Here is a 16,013-nt window from a genome sequence, read left to right on the forward strand (position 1 = left end):
CAAGACCCTGTTAAAAAAAAAAAAAAAAAAAATTGAAATACTGTGAGAATTACCAAAATGTGATAGACACAAAGCAAGCACGTTTATAAAAATTGAAGGTTTGTGGTCATCCTGTGTTGAGCAAGTCTATTGGTACCATTCATAGTATCTGCGAAGCACAATAAAGTGAAACTCAACAAAACAAGGTATACCTGCATGCTATTTCTCCTGATCCACAGTTTCGCTTTCCGTGATTTCACTTACTTGTAATCAACAGTGGTCCAAAAATATGAGATGGAAAATTCCAGAGGTAAACAATTCATAGATTTTAAATTGCATGCCATTCTGAGCAACATGATGAAATGTAGCACTGTCCCACCTCGTCCAGCCTGGGATGTGAATGATCTGTCTAGTCTATCAGTGCTATGTGCACAACCTGCCCGATAGTCACTTAATAGCCATCCTGGCTATCAGATCCATTGTAGCATTAAAGCAATACTGTTGTGTTCCCGTAACCCTTACTTTACTTTGTAATGGCCACAAAGTGCAAAAGTAGTGATTCTGTCATGTTGTTATAATTGTTCTGTTTTATTACTAGTTATTGTTCAGCTCTTACTGTGCCTCATTTATAAATTAAACTCTATCATACGTTTGTATGTATAGGAAAAACATAGTTATATGTAGGGTCTGGTACTATCCATGGTTTCGGGCATCTACTGGGGGTCTTGGAACTGTCCTCTGTGGATAAAGGGGGACTACTGTATGGTATTTTGTAGTGGTGGTATCCAGGTCATCCTTGGTAAGGGAAATCCGTGCTTATAAGGCCATCCTAGGCAGCACAGTCACATTGTTTATGAGCCCATGAGCAAGCATTCGAGTAGCTGGGGAAAGAGGCCAACCATGTGGTGCTCGGGTGATAAGGTAAGAGCTTCCTCTCTAGTAAAGGTGTTTTGATAAACATTCACATAAAACCCCAAAATTCAGATATACTGGTCTCATTCTAAGAATTTCATCTACATGCTTTTCCCTCATATTTCTTCTCATCAACTCTTGTTTTTTCCAAGTCCTGGCCATGTCGCCACATATTTACCCCTGCCCGTGATTATGCCTCAGGCCACCTCTCCTATTAGGAAAAGTGGGAAAATTATCGCACTTGAAGATTTTTATGCTCGGAGGCCTTTTCTTCTCCACTGTTCCTCACGATTACATGTGGATGGAGCTATAGTGCCACAGCTGTCCACATCTGGATTCAGAGCAATCTGTAAATCTTTCTCGTATTTTTTTCTTTATAGTCAGTGGGGAACTCCCCACATCTAGGCAAACAGGAGCTGAGTCAGCTGTTCACATGCTTATTTGTGCATTTCGGCATCCCAAGACCAGTTCTGTACTTACACTTCATGACAGAGTTCATTTGAGCACTTTCGACTTCCTGGTGTTAGAGACAAGACAAACACTCAGCTATGAGAGGCAACCCAGGTTTCATGGTTACTTGGTGTTTGGGGGTCAGAAGTTCAGTTTCTGCCAGTAACTAAACCATGAGCTGTTTCTCAAGGGAACTGTTACTTGCCCAAGAGTACTTGCATTTGCTTCAAAACTGTAGAGGCATCTGCTGATATTCCCCATCAGAACTTCCACAATCGCACAGCCTCCTCATCTGCCAGACATATCAAGCACCTTTAGATCTGTTAGGCCATAAGAGCCAGATCTCAGCCCTGTTTGCATCACCTGGACCATCTAGACAGGCTCTTCACCCTGGACCCCATTCGGGCTGACTTTCAGGTCCCTCTGCATATTTGGAGAAGCACATCCAAATTATGTGTGGTACATGTTGCCTCCAAAATCCAAAGTGTGCCATAAAAAGGCACATCCCTTTCTTGTGGAAGAAGTATAAAAAGCAGGAACTTGTCTTTGACTCTCAACAGTGCACCATGTACCCCACAACTCGTGGGATTTCTCTCTCTTACCTTTTTTTTTTTTTTTTTGGTAGGGACAAGGTCTTGCTATGTTGCCCAGCCTGGTCTTGAACTCCTTGCCTCAATCAATCCTCCCAAAGTGCTGGGATTACAGGTGGGAGCCAGCAGACTTGGCCTTGTCTCCTTTATCTTTTGTTTTTGAGACACAGTCTTGGTCTGTGGTCCAGGCTGGAGTACAGTGGCGTGATCTCAGCTCAGTGCAACCCCTGCCTCCCAAGCTCAAGCAATTCTTGTGCCTCAGCCTCCCGAGTTGCTGGGATTCCAAGCATGCACCACCATGCCTGGCTAATTTTTGTATTTTTAATAGAGACGGGATTTTGCCATGTTGGCCAAGCTGGTCTCAAACTCCTGACCTCAAGCAATCCACCTGCCTCAGTCTCCCAAACTACTGGCATTACAGGTGTGAGCCACGACACTTGGCCTTGTCTCCTTTATTTTACTAATATATCTGCAGCATCTGCTACCTCCTGCCCTCCAGGTCATGTCTCATCAGTATAGTGGACCAGCATGATGTTCTATGAGATGATGATAAAAACAAACTCCATGACAGCAGGATCATAGAGTGGATGTGGTCCTGAAGCAAGAAGGGAGGTGGATTAGGGTATTCCCCGGGTGAAAGCAAATGGCCTCTGCTCCTTTCAGCCTGCTGGGTTTCTCGCCCAGGACCACAGACAATGTAGTGAAACCAGACTTGAGCCTCAGTCAGTCTGATAGCAAAGCTCATGTTCTTTGCTCTGCAGGTATCAGAGTGTTGAGGGATGGTGGTGAAAGCTCCCGTATCACATGTACTTTTTGAGTTTTACTGTTTTCTATACAGTGTAACATATTTAAGTGTCTGGAATTCAAAACTCATTCAGGTTGGAACAGCAGTTTGTTAAAGGTTTACATGATAGTGGTGTGGGGAGGAGGGAATAATTTGCTAAATGAATGGCTGCTTATCAGACGCTGAGGGTGGTATGGATTTGCTTCTTTGATGAGAATACATTGTGGGGGGAGATAGCCACTACTGATTAATCTCATAATATTCTGTCAGTCCCCAAAACTCATCAGTCTTCTGAACAGTTCAACCAAAAAACTTAAATTGAGTTATTCTAGGTGTTGCAGGTTCCCTGGAAAGGAAACTTTGAGAGGAAGGTTAGCATGCAGGAAGTTTACCATTAAGTGTTCTGGGATCAACACTTTGTTGTTTCTGTCACTGTAGTTCTCAATGCCATGGTGAATGAGTATCGTATGGGTCCTATCTCAGGGAGAATGAGTGTTCACATCTGATCAGTTCACTCCAGTATTTCCCTTTCTCTAAGTCTTTCTACTTATTTCTATACGTTATAATAAAGGGTGGCTGTCCTCTCAAGTTCATTTAATGCATTAGTATCAACAATCGAATATGACCTAGTTATGCTTACACTTCCTTGGTCTAACACTCTCAGAATTCATTTTTTCTATACATATTCTTAGGGTATTGCTTATATGAGCTGGCAAAATTCTGCAGTTATTTTTCTTTTTTTTTTTTTTTTTTTTTTTGAGACAGAGTCTCGCTCTGTCGCCCAGGCTGGAGTGCAGTGGCCGGATCTCAGCTCACTGCAAGCTCCGCCTCCCGGGTTCACGCCATTCTCCTGCCTCAGCCTCCTGAGTAGCTGGGACTCCGCCACCTCGCCCGGCTAGTTTTTTTTGTATTTTTAGTAGAGACGGGGTTTCACCATGTTAGCCAGGATGGTCTCGATCTCCTGACCTCATGATCCGCCTGTCTCGGCCTCCCAAAGTGCTGGGATTACAGGCTTGAGCCACCGCGCCCAGCCACTGCAGTTACTTTTCTGTATAACCCCTTCCTCTCCTGAGTTTGACTTCGTATTGCTCTCTAGACAGATTTAGATCCTACCAACCTTTAGGACCCAACACAAGCCCCTTTGCCATGCTGTGAACATTCCCGTGATAGGTGTCTACATCACTCACTTTTTTTGTGTGTGTGATGGAGTCTCGCTCTGTTGCCCAGGCTGAAGTGCAGTGGTGCGATCTCCGCTTACTGCAACCTACGCCTCCCTGGTTCAAGCAATTCTCCTGCCTCAGCCTCGCAAGTAGCTGGGACTACAGGCGCAGACCCCCACACCTGGCTAATTTTTTGTATTTTAGTAGAGACGGGGTTACACCATGTTGCCCATGCTGGTCTCCAACTCCTGAGCTCAGGCAATCCACCCGCCGCAGCCTCCCAAAGTGCTGGAATTACAGACGTGAGCCACCGTGCCCGGCCTAGAATGTATAACCCTGTATCTTGTATTGTTTGTGGGTCGTATTTACATGCCAATTCCACAAGTTGATATATTAGTAGCGTCTACTTTGGTTTGAATCCCAGTTTTGCCACTACTAGCTACTCAGTCTAAAGAAAATTGCTTACTCTTTTTGAGCCATTCTGTATCTGTAGAATGGGTTGATTATACCTGCCTTACAGTATTCTGAGGAGTAAATGAAGCATCTGGGTAAAAATCTCTAACTTTGCCAAGCACATAACAAATATGCAATAAAAATAAGTTCCTTTCTTCTATGTTCTCCCACATGTAGGTGGGTGAAATCATGTCAGAAATGTTTGCTTGGCTATATCCTGCCTCATTCCAAGCAATATACCTAACAATGAGAGACATTCAGTAACGTTAGAAATAACAGTTTTATATATGGAGCCCCCAATACTCAGCTTCCTGAAGGAGTTTGCCTACATCAGGTGAACATGATGGGCAGCCGGGTCAGAAAAACCTGACTTCAAATCCCAGCTCTGCTGCTAACAGCTGTGTGAACTTTCTCAAGTTGCTTAACCTGCCTGAGCTCCTCATCTGAGTTTCCTCATCTAAAAGGAAGGGTTGCTGTGAAGATCCACTGAGATAATGCATGTAAGCATTTGACATGCTGCCTAGTACATAGCAATGCTCAATTAGTATTCATTTTCTTTCTTTTCTTTTTTTTTTTTTTTTTGAGATGGAGTCTTGCTCTGTCACCTAGGCTGGAGTGCAGTGGCGTGATCTCAGCTCACTGCAAGCTCCACCTCCCAGGTTCAAGAGATTCTCCTGCCTCAGCCTCCCCAGTAGCTGTGACTACAGGTGCCCACCACCACACTTGGCTAATTTTTGTATTTTTAGTAGAGAAGGGGTTTCACCCTGTTGGTCAGGTCGGTCTCGAACTCCTGACCTCAGGTGATCTGCCCGCCTTGGCCTCCCAAAGGCTGGGATTACAGGTGTGAGCCACCGTGCCTGCCAGTATTCATTTTCAAAAAGTATTAATACTCATAAAGGTTAGCTTTTTTTATTTCTGCCAATACTTATTAGTAATATCATTATTACTGTTGCCTTGGGAACCACTATCAAAATGATGTAAGGCTGTTAGGATAGAGAGCTCTTGAGGAATCTCAGAGAAGCCTGAGACGTACACAGGGAAAAATAATCACAGCTCTTCTGTGAATGTATCCATCTGTCCTTTGTCAAGAAAATGACACCTTAGCTAGGATTATATATGGTTTGATTGTTACCATAGAGACATGGAGAGCATTTTAAAATATATTGTAATTAATTTAATCTTTTAATATTATTTTTCTAATTTGCAGTTTCTGCAACCTAACAGCTATGTTTGCAATAGAGACGTTTGGACTGATTCCCAGGTAATGAGCGGTGCCTAACTGGACTTTAATTACGGAATTTCTAAGATACAAGTGGCAGCTAAAAAGGAAAAGCACCTCCCCCCCGTGTCTCCCAGAAGCAGCCTGTGCACTCAGTTTTCAGGGCCCCCCGCTTAAATCTTATTATGAAAAATATTATTATACAGTATATAATATGCAAATGAATCCTAAAACAACAACAACAAAAAAACGTGTGAAGTGTTCACTGCAAAGTCAATGGTTTTAATCAGTCTATATTTAGATTTTTGGGAGGCTATCTGTGAAATCTGTCTTCCCAATGACAGAAACTTGCTGTTTCCCTGAAGCCCTGTTACTTCTGCCCCCTATATGACATCCTAAAAATTGTATATGTGTATAGTGTGTATACAGGGACACAGCAGGAAGGAATTCCTGAGAACTGTTGCTGCAGCAAAGGTCCCCTTTCGTGCCATCCCACTCAACACCACTGTCTTCCTTTCAAACATGTCTCAGCTGCTCCTAGTTGGCAGATGCCAGAATGCAGTGGTAGGGAGTGGGAGGTGACAGTGGCTGTGCCCTCTGCTCTAAGCCTGGGTCAGCTTTCAACCACAGACCCTCATTCTGATGCACTTAGGAAACAGTAAAGGGATTTCCCTGGACTCAGCTCCAGTTCCCTTGGAGGGCAGAATGAAAAGTCCCGATACTAAAGTTAGAACCCCAAATGACTTTGCTACTCCGTTTTGGGCCTGGTGTTTGGAATTTGGGTGTTTGGGTTTTGTTTTATGGGGTTTTTTTGGGGGGGGAGCGGGGGAGGATTGTTAAATAAGGGCATAAGGAAAACAATGAAGCTATTCATGGCCCCACTGTAAATATGACTGGCTCCTGGGGTTTCTGTGCTGACAGAGTGTTAATAGTGGGAATAACCTGCAAATGAAGTCAGGAGTTGTTTCTACATAACCTTGGGAAACAGGCACAACCTTTTCCTAGTGACTCTTCTTCCTCATGGGGTTGGTATGTTTGACTTAGGTGAATATTAAGATCATGGGGTTGGTATGTTTGATTTAGATGAATATTAAGGTATATGCCCACCCAAGTACCCATCAACCAAAGAAAGAGTCAAGTGAGTTAGCGGGGAGAAAGGCAGAGGAGGAGGACCTCACCACCTGCCCCCGCTCTCACCTGCCAGCAGCTAGAGTCCAGCAGCCAGGGCACATGAGCACAGCATACAGGACAGTCTATTTGGTTAGTGACTGTAGGTTCGCCTCCAGTAACACCTGGGCCCTGAAGGGTAGCAGAGGCACACCAGGGCTGGCTGGTGGTTGATTATTTTCTTAATAATGGAGCCCTTTTCTTGAGCAGTGACTGGAGATGAGTTTGTAGAAGGCGGAGAGCTCGGCACTTCCTTGCTCCTAGCCCAGCACTCAACCCCACCACTTTCCCAGTGTTTCCATTCTGCTCTCTGGAATTGCCATCCTTTAACCAGCAAACTCACCCAGATCTTCAACCATCCTCTGAGCCCCCCATCTCTCTCCTTAGGGGTAACCAGGCTCTCCCCCGAAGGCACTGCTCCACCTTCAGGCCTCTCAAGTGGTGCTCTTTTCTTTCACCTCCCGTGTACCTCAGGGGGTCCATTACCAATTCCAGATCATTACTTATCCTCGTTCTTGTAAAACAAAACCAAAAAACCCAACACAAAACATACCCTGATCCTTTGAGGCTCATGGCGTCCGCTGCAGCCCCAGCTGTCTGTCTTCATCACCATGTCTGCTGCATTCATTCTCAACTGTGGCCCCGTCACACTGTTTTCCTCTCCACATCAAGTCCCACTATCAGTGTTCGCATCCAGCATCCAAAATCGTGGCCTTACCACATCCTTGGCGACCTCCCTCTACTGCACTTCAGCCGTCCACTCCCATAGTTACACCTTCCACACTGTCATTACTTGTAACTTCTCTGCTTCCTAAAGCATCAATCGAGACATCACATCCCATTCTCTGATCACGACCTCCTGTCCTTTCAGCTTGTTAATTCCACGACACCCACTGCAACCCCCCTTCACCCTTCCTGGAACCTCCACCTCTACTTTCAATCTCTCTTTTTGTACTTTGCATTTCCTTACATTTCAAAGTCCATTATTTCAAGAACACTTGCCAGTATACCCTCACCCCTCTGGGATTTGTTCCTCCCTCTGGCAAATCCCCAACTACCTACCTTCTCTGTGACTACACCTGAGCAGCATTCTCTGTAACAGCGATTTCAGATTGTATCTAATTAGCTTCCTCCTCAAACCTGCTTTCCTTAATCGTCGTCAGGTGAGCTTGTTTCCACCTCATAAAGAAATGAGAAACCATGAGACAGGAACACCCTCTATTCCTGATTGCAAACATAAAAATCTACGAACATCTATATCCATCCTCTCCTCTTCCCGTCCTGTTACAACAGAGGAAATATGAGTCCTCCTTTTAAATATAATTCTTCCACCTATGCTTCGCACACTATCTGTTCCTCTCCACTTACTGAGGAAACTTTCAAATCAATTATTCCTTCTCTCTTCTGTACATTCAACTTTCCCTCTCAACTAGATCCTTCTAATAGGTTTTTAGTGACCCTCAAGTTTCTCCTTTGCAGCACAAAACTTCTCAAAGGTATTGTCTACACTCACAGCCTCCATTTCCCTGTGTCCGGCCGTCTGTCTCCAATCCATCCAGTCAGGTTTCTATCTCTTCACTCTACCGATTAGTTCATTGAAATAGCTTTGGCCTTCATTGAGCTAATAGATATTTTTCAGTCCTTATTTTATTAGATCTTTCTTCAGTGTTGACTCTTCCTTTGGCTGTTGCATCACACCATGGGTTTTCCCAAACTTCTGTAGCCACTGCCTCTCTCTCCCTAGTAAAGAAAGCCTCACCCTCCTTTAGCAGCCTTTAAATGTTGGCCTCCCATGAGGCTCAGTTCTGTCCTGAGCTTCTCACTCTGGCAAGCTCATCTACAATTATGACTTCAATTAGCATCTATATGCACATGACTCCCAAATAATATCTCTAAAACAGTCCAGAGGCATACATCCTACTGTCTACTTAACTTCTTCTCTTAGATGTCTCAAAGACTAGTCAAACTGGACATGTCCAAAAGTGAACTCACGATCTTATCACACGCTCCCCTATCCCATTATTTAATCTATCTTAAAACTGATCCATTAGGGCAATTACATATAGCCATATAGATTGTCCTTGCACAGCTCCAGGAAAATCCATTCACACAGGCTGTGATAGGAATGGTACCCTGTTTTCCAATGTTCCCTCCTACACTTGTTCCCTGTACAATTTGTCCCATGAAATGTACATCCAACTATGCAAGCCAAACTTCTAGGAGTCAAAAACCAAAACCAAAACCAAGAAACCAAGGATTTACATTCATTTCTCTCTCTCTCTCTCTCTCTCTCTCTGTCTGTTTCTCTCCAGTTCGTCCAATCCACAACTATCTCCCATTCATTTAATCCCCTAAATCATCCTTGAATGGATCCACTTCTTACTCCATCACCACCTCCTTAATCCAGGCTACCATTATCTCTGCAATAGACTCCTAACCAATCTCCCCTCATCCACTCCTATGTTATTCTAGCTTATTCTCCTCACTGGAGCTACAGTAATCTTTTCAATGCTAGTTTTAGTAGCTTGAAACATTCACATTTCTGTCCATAAAATTAAAACTCCTTAAGGAGTTTTGGCCTACAAATCCTTGCATGATCTAGCCCCTGCCTACTTTTCGAGTCTCATCTTCGGTCATGTCCTTCACATTTTCTCAGCTCCAGATCGAGCAACTTTCTTTCAGTCCTGTCCTTCTCCATGCTCTCTCCCATAGCAGGACCTCTGCACATGCCATTTCCTCTATCTAGAATCCTCCATCCTCTATTTACCTACACTTCACTTTACCAACTTCACTTCACCAACTTCACTGCTATTTATTCATCAGATTTTAAGATAATTACCTTTTTCCCATGAAGGCATTTCTTGATCCATTTACCAGGTTAAATCCTGCTTTAAGAAGCTTTCATTGCATTGTGTATTTCTCCTTAGTTCTTACCACAGTTGCAATTTTTTATTTATTTTCTCATTATTTGATTAATGATTATATCCCGCTAAAATGTAAGCTCCCCAAGGATGGGGACCGTGTCTGTTTTCACTCGTCATTGTATTTCTAGAACCATGCACAGTGTCAGGCAGATATGAGATGGTGAAGTGGCTTAACTGAGTTCTCAGAAGGAAATCATACACTGGGGACAGATTAAGTTTATAGCCACAGAGGAGAAAGGTGAGACAAAGGAAGCCTGGGGAAACTATAACATTGAAACCAAATAATTATGGTTTAAAAGGGACTCCAAAACTAATATCAGATACCAGGACACCAAATAGAAAACAGCACAGTGTCTGGCTTAAGAAATAAATCCACTCTGATCAGAAGCATTCATGCAGGCCCAGCGTGGTGGCTCATACCTTAATCCCGGCACTTTAGGAGGCTAGGTTGGACAGATTGTTTGAGCCTAGAGTTGAAGACCAGCCTGGGCAACATGGCAAGACCCCATCTCTATTCCTCACCCAAAAAAATAGCCAGGTTTCGTGGTGCATGTCTATAGTCCCAGCTACTTGGGAGGCTGAGGTGGGAGGATCTCTTGAACCTAGAAGGTCGAGGCTGCAGTGAGCCGTATCCATGCCACTGCACTCCAGCCTGAGCAACAGAGAGAAACCTCATCTCAAAAAACAAACCAACCAACAAAAACAGTACCCATGCAGAGTTCCAGGTGAAGAGGCAGATGTCTGGCTAGAGTAAGTGCTGCACACACTCACACACACACACAGACACACACACACAGACACACACAGACACACACACACACAGACACACACACACACACAGACACACACACACACAGACACACACACAGACACACACACAGACACACACACACTCACACAGACACACACACAGACACACTCACACAGACACACACACACACAGACACACACACACACACTCAGACACACACACACACTCACACAGACACACACAGACACAGACACACACACACACTCACACAGACACACACACACAGACACACACACACACAGACACACACACACAGACACACACAGACACACACACACACACACCTGGCTGACCCTCAGGGACCTCAGATTAAATATGCACCAAAGTAAGCCAACCATATACGCACATACCCCCAAAAAAGTGCTCCTCCCTCTGAATTGCCTCCATCCGTGAATGGTAACACCATTCTCACAGTAACCTAACTCCAGAGCATGCAAGGAAGATCACCTTTATTCCTTCATGTTTCTCAAACCCCACATCTTAATAATCACCAAGATCGAGCCAATCTAACCTCTAACTGTGTCTTAAATATATCCGCTTCTCTCCCTTTCTTCCGCCATTAATTTGTTAAGACTCTCATTATAGCTTACCTCGATTATTCAAATACTTCGTAACTGCTTTTTCTACCTTCACACTCATGCTTTGCTTTCTTCCATTCTTCACACTCCAGAACCATCCCTGTAAAATGTCAATCCTGTATCATCCCTCTGAAGCTCTCTCCTGCCTTAGGCTAAAACCCACTCTCTAGCTTCACTTCAGCAGTTTTTCCAATCTGGCCCTGCCCCCCTATCAATCCTCATCTCTAACCACTCCTCTGGGCACCTGAGCTCCTGTCATACTGAAGGAGCTGCAGTTCCAGAATGTCTAGGAGTGGTCCTGAGGTGTTACCAAGTTTTCATGCCTTCCCATGCCCTTCTCCCTTTGTCTGAAACACTGTTCCCACCTCGGTCTCTTCCTCCACTCTTATCTAGCTAACTAGCTAACTCCTACTCCCACTCATACTCATACCGAGCTAACTCCTACCCAGGCTTAGCTCAGACATCCCCTTCCCTGGCCTTCCATGACGTGTGGCTCCCACAGAACTTCCTGCCCAGGCTCAGTTCAAACATCCCCTCTACTGGAACGCCTTCCATGATGTGTGGCTGGGCACGGTGGCTCACGCCTGTAATCCCAGTACTTTGGGAGGCCGAGGTGGGCAGATCACTTGAGGTCAGGAGTTCGAGACCAGCCTGGCCAACATGGTGAAACCCCAACTCTACTAAAAATACAAAAATTAGCTGGGCGTGGTGGTGCCTGCCTGTAATCTCAGCAACTTGGGAGGCTGAAGCAGGAGAATGGCTTGAACCTAGGAGACAGGCGTTCCAGTGAGCCATTGCACTCCCAGCTGGGTGACAGAGTGAGACTCCATCGCAAAAAAAAAAAAAAAAAAAAAAGACAACTTCATTTCCTCCTCTCACTGCATTGATCACCTTGTCTATTTTCCCGCCTGGTCAGCCTCAAACACTAAAAAGTAAACACCGTGAGGCTGGACGGTGCGTCTTATTCATTTGTTCTCTGTCAATGGCATAGTAGCTAGCCATTCAAAATTGTTTAAAGAAATTACAGCCAAAGTGTGAACAATGACTTCTAATGCCTCTTATTTTTCTGATTCCAGTCCAAGTGTCTACCTGGTGGCTGCTTTCCTCTTCGTCCTAATGCTGCTCTTCTTCACTATTCTCGTTTTGAGCTACTTTCAGTACATGAGGATTTATAGACAATATATTTATAGACCACTTCACAACCCTCAAAGAAAACATAAGAAGAATTAGGAAAACTGACAGTTTGTTTATTACAGATATATGTATATAGAGAAACAGTGTATTTTATACTTAGATTGAGAGTGTTAGTATTTAGTATTAAGAATACTAAATATAAGCTCATAGTAGGCACTGAATTCAAGATCTGAAAAATATTCTTGAACCCTCTCCAAAATAGAAATGTTTTCATATACAGTGTGTTATTAAATTAATCCTTTATGTGTTTGCCTTCATTTTAAAGGTACTCTGTGTACTCTTACATGGCATGAAAAAATAAATTTGACTGTTATAATCCTTTGTAAGAATGAAAGTGAAATTTTGAAAATATATTTATGTGTCAAGTATTATTTTGCATGAAACTTTTCACATGAAACCGTATATGACTGTAGTTAATTTATATATAAAGGATTTAATAAAAGTGTGTGGATTTAAATAACCTGCCCTAAGCAGATTTTTTCTACTGGTAAATTCACATATGAAATGTAAAATATATTATATTAGAAATGAGCAGCTGATGTTCTAAATTTTATTTTATTTTATTTTACTTTTTTGAGACAGGGTCTTGCTGTGTTTCCCAGGCTGGTCTTGAACTCCTGGGCTCAAGCAATTTTCCAGTCTTTCATGGGATTACAAGCGTGAGCCTGTGAAATTTAGAGCTACACCTAAACTTTAATTCTAAGTTTTAAATTTTGACTTTGATGCTCAAAATAAGCTTCTTAATTTGTCCAAATATTACCACAGCCTTCTAAATAATTAGTATTTGTATGTATCAGTCCAGATTCAACCAGAGAAGCAGAACCAGAAGGAGGGGTGTGTGTGTGTGTGTGTGTGTGTGCACGCGCGTGTGCGTGCTTACTCTCCTCTAAAGAAATTTATTTTAAAAGAATTGGATTGTGTGATCGTGGAGGCTGGCTAAACAAGTCTGAAATCCACAGTGCAGGCAATCAAGAATGGAAGATCACAAGCAAGATGAAATTCCACGGGCATTGATCAAAGCTGTTGTCCACAAAGAATTTCTCATTTTACCAAAATCAAGAACAAGACAGAGATACCCGCTGTTCATCACTGTTTTGAAAGTTCTGACGTCATGAGAGAAACATAAAATAAACAGTACAAATGCTGGGAAAAAAGGGACAAAATCCTCTCTTTAAATAATATTATGTGCTAAGAAAGCCCAAAATTCACAACAAGTTTTACCAGAATAAGAGAATTTGATGACTCTATACTGGACAAATATTTACAAATCAATACTTTCTCTATAATAGTTATCATCTGTTGGCAAGAGAATCTATTCATTGTAGTGACAAATTATATAAATTTAATATGAGAAGAACATGACCTATATGAAGAAAACTTTAAAATATGTAGTGAAAGAGGCGAAATAAGATCTGAAACTAGATAGCAGGGGAAAAGACAAACTACCCGACAGAAAATGAGCAAAGTTTCAGTCGTCTCACAAAAGAGCATATCCAAACGGCCAATCGACATATTTAAAACAACGTTTTTTTAGTGTTTATTATATGCCAGGAACTTTTCTAATTACTCAACCTCCTCAATAACCCTGTGAAACAAGAACTATTATTATCCTGTTATGGAGATGATGAGGAAATTGGCAGAGAGGGTAAATAAATCTACTAAGGTTGTATCGTTGGTAAGTGATGAAACTGGAATTCAAACTCAGGCAGACTGGCTTCAAAATCAGGTGATTATCCACTAAGGAAGCTCAGCCAGAGCTTCTGTCAGTCAGAAAGATACAAACCAAAGTCATGGTGTGGCAACATTTTTCACCTGACAGCAAAAACTCCAAACGGTAATAATACTCTTGAGAAGGAATGGGGGTCAGGGATAGGAAGGAAATTATCTTGCAGTTCTGAAGGAAATGTAAATCGCTATAGTTTCTTTTTAAGCAATCTGGCAAAATCTGTTAAAATTAAAAATACAGACTCTCTTGGACCCAGCAACCCCACTGTTAGGACTCGTTCCACATGGTGGGATGGGGAGGACCAATATATCAGGATATGTGTATGCGTGTGGGTGTAGATGGATGGATGAATAGATAGAGACGCTATACATATAGATAGATACAGATATACAGACAGAGAGATGGCATGATTAGTTGCTGTGGCAAAACTCTAGAAATAGAGAATTAACACCTACCAACAGGTGAACCGGGAGTGGTTGAATAAATAATTGTATGTTGACCACATAGTGGGTGCTAAATGATTTAGAAGATTTTTCCACAAGGTTCTGTTAAAGGAGAAAAGCAACTTACAGAGAAGCATCTATAGTATGATCCTATTGTTATGCAAACAAAATAAATGTTGTGTGATTGAGAACATGGAGGAAAGCATGGCAGTGATATGGAAGGGGGGGCAGGGAAGGGCTGGGTAGAGAAAGGCTGGTCCCTGGCTAGGGATCCACCCTTGGGCCTGTGCGCACAGACCTAGGTGAGGACAGGCACTCCTGCCTTCATGCCCAAATGTTGCATTTCCCAAGAACACCCTGGCCTGCCATGACCCCATCCTGTGCCTATAAAAACCCCAATGGGCAGAGACAACAAGTGACTGGACGTCAAGAGGAACACACATCGGCAAAAGAACACACAGGCGGCTGGACGTCGAGAGAAGCACATGAGCTGAAGAGCACAGCTGGCAGGCCATGGACCAGCGGAACCATGCGGAGTTTGGGAGTTTGGCCGGGTCGGTCGGAGGAGAACCTGGCTGCCAAGTGCTCGACTCCAGGGGAAAACCATCTCGCTTCTGGCTCCCCCATCTGCTGAGAGCTATTTCCACTCAATAAAACCTTGCATTCATTCTCCAAGCCCATGTGTGATCTGATTCTTCGGGTACACCAAGGCAAGAAACCCAGGAGGCAGAAAGCCTCTGTCCTTGCAATAAGGCAGGGGTCTCATTGAGCTGATTAACACAAGCTGCCTACGGACAGCTAAACGGAACGAGAACCCAGTAACACACACCCACTGGGGCTTCAGCTGTAAACACTCGCCCCTCGACACTGCCCGTGATCGGAACCCCACAACCTGCCTGTCTGCCTGCTCCCCCAGAGGTGTGAGCAGAACACCAAAGCAGCAAGCCACACGCCCGTCGCATGCCCTGCGAGGGGAGAAGGGAACCTTCTCCGTTTCAGCAGTGTACATACCACTCTGTTTACATTGTGTGTGCAGGCATGCACATGTGTGTACATGACAGGGGGTGTGGGGCTGTATCAAGAGATGCAGAGAGAGAAACTAGGCCCTCCAAACCAGGGTGAAGAGGAACAATACAAAAGCAGCCTGGAAAATGTTCTTTCTAGGTAAACCAATATGTATGCATGTAAAGACGAAGTCACCGAACTTTAAATGATGTCATTTTTTGAGGAAAATCTTTTTTAATTGACATAATAATTGTACATATTTATGGGGTACATAGTGCTGTTTTTATACATATAATGTGTAGTGACACCAAATCAGGTAACTAGCACATCCATTATCTCAAAGGTTTCTCATTTCTTTGTGTTGGGAACATTCAATATCCTCCTCCTAGCTATTTGAAACTGTGTATCATTATTAACTAACGGTCATCCTACAGTGCTATAGAACACTAGAACTTCTTCCTTTTATCTAGCTGTAATTTGTATGCTTTAACACAGGGGTCCCCAACCCCCACTGCAGCATTACCGCGTGAGCTCCACCTCCTGTCAGGTCAGCGGCATTAGATTCTCATAGGAGTGCGAATCCTATTGTGAACTGCACGTGCCAGGGATGGAGGTTGC

The 16,013-nt window shown here is 43.4% G+C and overlaps 1 protein-coding gene across 15 annotated transcripts in view; it reads left to right on the forward strand.

Annotated features, from left to right (window-relative positions):
* Window positions 1-12,681, forward strand: part of CATSPERE (catsper channel auxiliary subunit epsilon) — a 178,293-nt gene extending 165,612 nt beyond the window's left edge. For 13 of the 15 annotated variants that reach the window (XM_073011892.1, XM_073011898.1, XM_073011894.1 and 10 more), the window contains 2 exons: window positions 5,536-5,589; window positions 12,104-12,662. In XM_073011892.1, the coding sequence (XP_072867993.1) occupies window positions 5,536-5,589; window positions 12,104-12,257 (208 nt within the window). In that variant the 3' untranslated portion in view covers window positions 12,258-12,662. Of the gene's footprint in view, window positions 1-5,535; window positions 5,590-12,103 lie in introns of all 15 variants that reach the window. The other 2 variants (XM_037986085.2, XM_037986083.2) reach the window with 1 other exon arrangement.
* Window positions 12,682-16,013: the final 3,332 nt, after the last annotated feature.

The sequence above is a fragment of the Chlorocebus sabaeus genome, chromosome 25, assembly GCF_047675955.1.
Source record: "Chlorocebus sabaeus isolate Y175 chromosome 25, mChlSab1.0.hap1, whole genome shotgun sequence".
Taxonomy (NCBI): Eukaryota; Metazoa; Chordata; class Mammalia; order Primates; family Cercopithecidae; genus Chlorocebus; species Chlorocebus sabaeus.